The 5,037-nt window shown below is 37.7% G+C and overlaps 1 protein-coding gene across 1 annotated transcript; it reads left to right on the forward strand.

Moving 5' to 3' along the window:
- Positions 1-881: 881 nt before the first annotated feature.
- On the forward strand, positions 882-4,625 carry LOC124365264 (protein ANTAGONIST OF LIKE HETEROCHROMATIN PROTEIN 1-like). The gene is made up of 2 exons (XM_046821229.1): positions 882-1,185; positions 3,675-4,625. The coding sequence occupies exons 1-2, from the start codon at positions 914-916 to the stop codon at positions 4,591-4,593; spliced, it is 1,191 nt and encodes a 396-aa protein (XP_046677185.1). The 5' UTR covers positions 882-913; the 3' UTR covers positions 4,594-4,625.
- Positions 4,626-5,037: the final 412 nt, after the last annotated feature.

The raw sequence follows: 5,037 nt of genomic DNA on the forward strand, positions 1-5,037 counted from the left end.
TGGGGAGCCAACGCAAAACTACTGCGTACCACTTCTTTGTCCCTTGTGTACTCCGCTGCTGAATATTGTGCTCCTGTGTGGCTTAATAGTGCACATGTGCGAGAGGTCGATGTCGTTCTTAATAGGGCCATGAGGACATTTACTGGAACTCTCATGGCAACATCAACACCTTGGCTCCCAGTGTTGAGCAATATAGCACCACCTGAGATTAGACGCAAAGAGGCTCTTCTGAGAGAGTTCAATAAGATCGTGTCCAATCCCGAATTGCCCGTTACGCGCGACCTTCCTCAGCAAGATAGCCAGCTCAAATCACGCAAGCCATCACTACGAACAGCATCCCAGTTAATAGAGGAGAACTTTACGCCTAATGCTAACTGGGCGTCATCCTGGGAATCATTCGATGGACGGAACAAGTTCTTGATATCCGATCCTACGAAAGCAGCGGGTGGCTTGGAAATTCCTCGTAAGGAATGGGTTTTATTGAATCGTTTTCGAACTGGCGTTGGAAGAAACAATCACTGGAAATTTAAGTGAGGTATTAATGACGACCAGACGTGTGATTGTGGCGCAAACTCTCAGACAATGGAGCACATTGTAAACGACTGCCCTTTGTGATTGTTTTCTGGTGGTCTGGCTGGTCTAAGTGGTTTAAGCTACGTTTTCCTAGCTCCGCGATTGGGCTTGCTGCGTGCTACGTAATTAGGCCAATTGCGTAGCGTGTTTAGTTGAAGCGCACTTAAATACTGCGCAGCGCAAAAGTGTTTTCCTAGGATTTGTCATTTTACGCAGCGTAACGCGCGACTTAACTCTCCCCTCGTCCAGTTTTATCTTGAAGAAGAAATGTACAGTTTTCATTGATATGGATCGGAAAAGGAATGTTTTGGCAAAGTTATTGCTCTTCGCAGACGAGGAAATGGATGAGGATGTCGACATTGCTGTTACTCTTCTTTCTACTCGCGGTTCCTGTAGTGAATTGTTTAAACGGCGGAAAAGTGAAGGTGCTTATAATGTTTTGATAACGAAACACCTAATAGACAATGAGGTAAAATTTAAGGAGTATTTCAGACTCACACGGGACCAGTTCTTCTCTCTTCTGGGATTGGTGAGAGAGGAAATAACTGTGAAGCCGTATAATAGAGTAATTGAACCCATAACAGCAGAAATGAAACTTGCCGTCACCCTAAGGTAAGTTGAAATTTTACAAATAATGCAGCTGTAAATAATTAGGTATCTGGGTACTTTGGGATTATACCGACCACACCAGTATGAAGAAGTCAAAAATATAAATTTATAGAAACAAACATGATACAACGAAAAAACACATCTTTAATTACAAAATTACAAACTTACAACGATTATCAATTGATAATGGGGTCAGATTCCGTTATATGTCTCCAACGCTTAAACTTTTTTAAATGAACTTAGGACGTTATAAAACGATGTAGTTGAGTAACAGAACTAACATTCCATAATTCAACAAGCATTTCCAGGTATTATGATCGGTATTATTGTCGCTGTTATCTTATCTTTCTCGAGAACCCCGATTACGGCAGGCCGCGCGGAATCACATGATTATTTAAGTTTTTTTCACGGTACATAATTGCCTTTCCATTACAATTCTATTTATATTTCTGATCAGCCCCTCTAGAATTTGATATTTTACTGATAGGTACTATCTCGAGGGATGTTTTTCTTTCGGTGACATCAGCGCGGAGCAGCACCGGTGCTGCCGAAGCCTGCGCTGACGGCCGGAGGCACTCGCATTTTGGGTGGCGGTATGTGATCAAGAATAAAAACAAGTTCTGTGTGTTTTTTTTTCAATAAAGAGTTTAGTTTTTGTTTGGTAATGTTTGTTTTAGTTGAATTTTTGTGTTTTGAGAAATGTAGGGAAACACGGAAGTAAAACAAAGCGACGCACCAGGAGAACGGGCGGCGAGACTCTGCAATCACGTTATCTACTAGACTGCTCGACTTTGACCTCTGTCTGAGGATGGGGAGGGGTTTGCGATAAGACAATTCCTGTTTTATATTGACGAAATATTGTTCTATGCTAATCTAGTAATCAGTAGAAGCAAAATGTCAAATAACGATTCATGTCTGGGTGTGGTCAGTATAATCCCAAAGTACCGGTATCTGTTACAGTATTCAGGAGTTGGAAAAAGAAAAGGTTAATATTGATAATTTACAAATGCTTATAGAACAGCCTATATTTGAAAACATGTAAACGAATACATTTAGGCCCCTACAAATATTGATGATAAAGGAAAAAAATGTTTATCACTTAAAACGGCCTCTACTCAAAAACGTTTGAACAATAAATGAATGTAGGCCCAACAAACTTTTAATTGTGAAAGAAAAATATATTTATATAATTCAAAATGTGTTTAATAATATGATATATTTAGTATAATTCAAAACGGTCTGTACTTAAAAAATATCAGCAATTAATAGCTTTTAAAACCACACAACTTTTTCTCATTTCCCCCCTCATTTTAACTGGATAAATTTGTCCATCCACACATACTGCTGTGATGTACTGTCTCGAGATTGATCATTTTTAAAGGAGGCCGGTGCTGGTGTCCAAGAGGTGTCCAAAGAGGACGCAGATGGTGTGGTAGATACGGAGGAAGGAGCTGTATATTGGGCCAGTTCCAAATCACTGACAACTCGGAAAACCTGGCTCCTAGCAATAGCTTGGCTTTTCTTGTCTAGTTTGTTCACAATGGCGGCCATACTTTTAAAAAAACAAGTCATTTTCATTTTCTTTTGAGTACTTTTCTTCCATATCAATCATCTTTTCCACACACTTCACTAATTTGTTTTTTCTTCCTTCCTATGCTGCAATAGATCAACTATCAGTTCATGTTTTTTGTCTTTCTTCCTCAAGTTACGGCCGGATTTCCTTTCAAATTGGGCTGGAGAAGTGAGTGGCCGAGTTCCACCTAAATCATCTTCTTCACCTTGGCCGTGTTCTTCATAATTTCCACAATCGCTTATATTTTCCACTGTTTCGGTGGCATCAACTGGATCATTGGTCACTAAATCTTCATTTTCCATGGCGACCTCTGTATTTTCAGTTTCACCAGCGTTCGTTAACCCCCTAAAAATAAATAAATTCTTAGGTACATAAATTTTAACCCCAAAATAATTTTCAAGTACTTTGTGATTTTTTAAGCAAAACATTTCCCTGAAATGAGGCTTCAAAACTTATTTATTTGGCACCAGTGGTAAATAGATTTGTTACAGTAAAAGTTTCTCATCTACGCATGCCAATTTAATTTATTTCTCTTTAAAATACTAATTATAAAATGTATGTAAAAATGTTTGCGAGTATTTTAAATATTGTAAGTGTTAACAAAGTTTTTACTGTCTCTCACAATTTTTACGGCTCCGATGCTTTTCTTATGGAAACAATTCTTTTTGTTTAAATCTTTTAAATTTGAATGGCATTAAAACTTACTTTCTTTCGTCTTCCACGTTGTTTAAGAAGCTCAAACTTTCCCAATACGACGCTCTTTTCTTCTTTTTAGCTGCTTTCCCTGCTCCAGTTGTCTCCTTTTTTCGCGCATGAAGTGGTCCCTTATACTTCTCCATCTCTTCTTGCAACTATCACCTGTATGAAAACCAACTACAATTAGACATTTTAACAAATTTTATACAATTATGTTTTTCAGGTTTCTGGCTACGGGAGAATCATACCGATCATTGGCTTTCCAATACAGAATTTCTGCGTCTGCAATATCGAATTTTGTCCCTGACGTTTTGAGAATTATCAAGGACAAAATAGAACATGTGCATTTGCCACCACCATCGGAGATTGATTGGAAACAGAAAGCCAAAGAATTCTGGGACAACTGGGATTTCCCAAATTGTATATCTGCAATAGACGGAAAACACGTGAGGATAGTTGCACCAGCTCATTCAGGATCCCTTTTTCACAATTTTAAGAATTTTTTCTCCATTGTATTGTTTGCTATGGCTGACGCAAACTGCAAATTTGTACTGATCGATGTCGGAGCATACGGCAAAGAAGGAAATGCTGGAATCTTTAAAAAGTCTAAAATGGGGAAATTGATTCAAGGAGGAACTATTTTCCCACCTCCTGAAAACCTACCTTCTTCTGAAATTCAGCTACCATTTGTTGTAGTAGGAGATGAAGCATTTAAACTGGATATTCATGTCATGAAACCCTACACGCACAAACAAGCAATCGCAGATGTTCATAAACGACACTTTAACTACGCCACTTGTCGTGCTAGAAGAGTAACTGAAAATGCATTTGGTATTTTGTGTCACATTTTCAGAATTTTTTTCACACCAATAAACTTGAAACCAGAAACAGTCGACTTAGTCATATTCGTAAGTTGCTGTCTTCATAACTGGATCAGGGATGACTTTATTGCACGCAACCCCAAAGGACCAGTGACTCATCCGCAGCACGAACTTCCTACACAAAATATGATCCCTTTGGCTTATGTCGGAGGCTATGCTAAAGCAGAAGGGTTTAAAGTAAGAAGCAGTTTTACTGATTACTTTAATGGAGCTTACTACTCAAATAAAATGAACGCTCTGTATCAGAAAAAAACTTTGTAATGTGAGTAAACTTTGTAGCTTAGTAATTAAGGGGAAGATAGTTTATTTATTTTAATCTTCACTACCTCAGGTATAAAAAAGCCTAATTTAAATATTTGTATTACCATCAGTAGAACTTTTACATTATCTCATCTTTTCACTATAAGTATTAATTTGATTAATCTAAATTTGTTCAAATTAACATGAAAGTGTATGTGTGTGTGACGTTTTGTATTTTATGTTAAGAACTATTATGACCTTTAAGTGTATTGGAATCCCCTCGGCATTGATTGCTGTTCTGGTAATGTAACTGTATAGTAGTTTCAAAAAATAAAATACTTTATTACTAATATGAATGAAAACTATTGTTTTTATTTTCTTACCTGTTTTGTTAAGTTTTTGGCCGATCCCATTCCACAATTTGTCCTTTTTCAGGTTATTCTTGAAATCGGGGTGGCTCATCTT

Source organism: Homalodisca vitripennis, chromosome 6, assembly GCF_021130785.1.
Source record: "Homalodisca vitripennis isolate AUS2020 chromosome 6, UT_GWSS_2.1, whole genome shotgun sequence".
Lineage (NCBI taxonomy): Eukaryota > Metazoa > Arthropoda > Insecta > Hemiptera > Cicadellidae > Homalodisca > Homalodisca vitripennis.

Excerpts from the sequence above, each read along its gene's own strand:
- LOC124365264 (XM_046821229.1), top strand. The coding sequence starts at position 914 with ATGGATGAGGATGTCGACATTGCTGTTACTCTTCTTTCTACTCGCGGT. Across the intron at positions 1,186-3,674 it reads AAACTTGCCGTCACCCTAAG|GTTTCTGGCTACGGGAGAAT; the intron begins GTAAGTTGAAAT and ends TATGTTTTTCAG.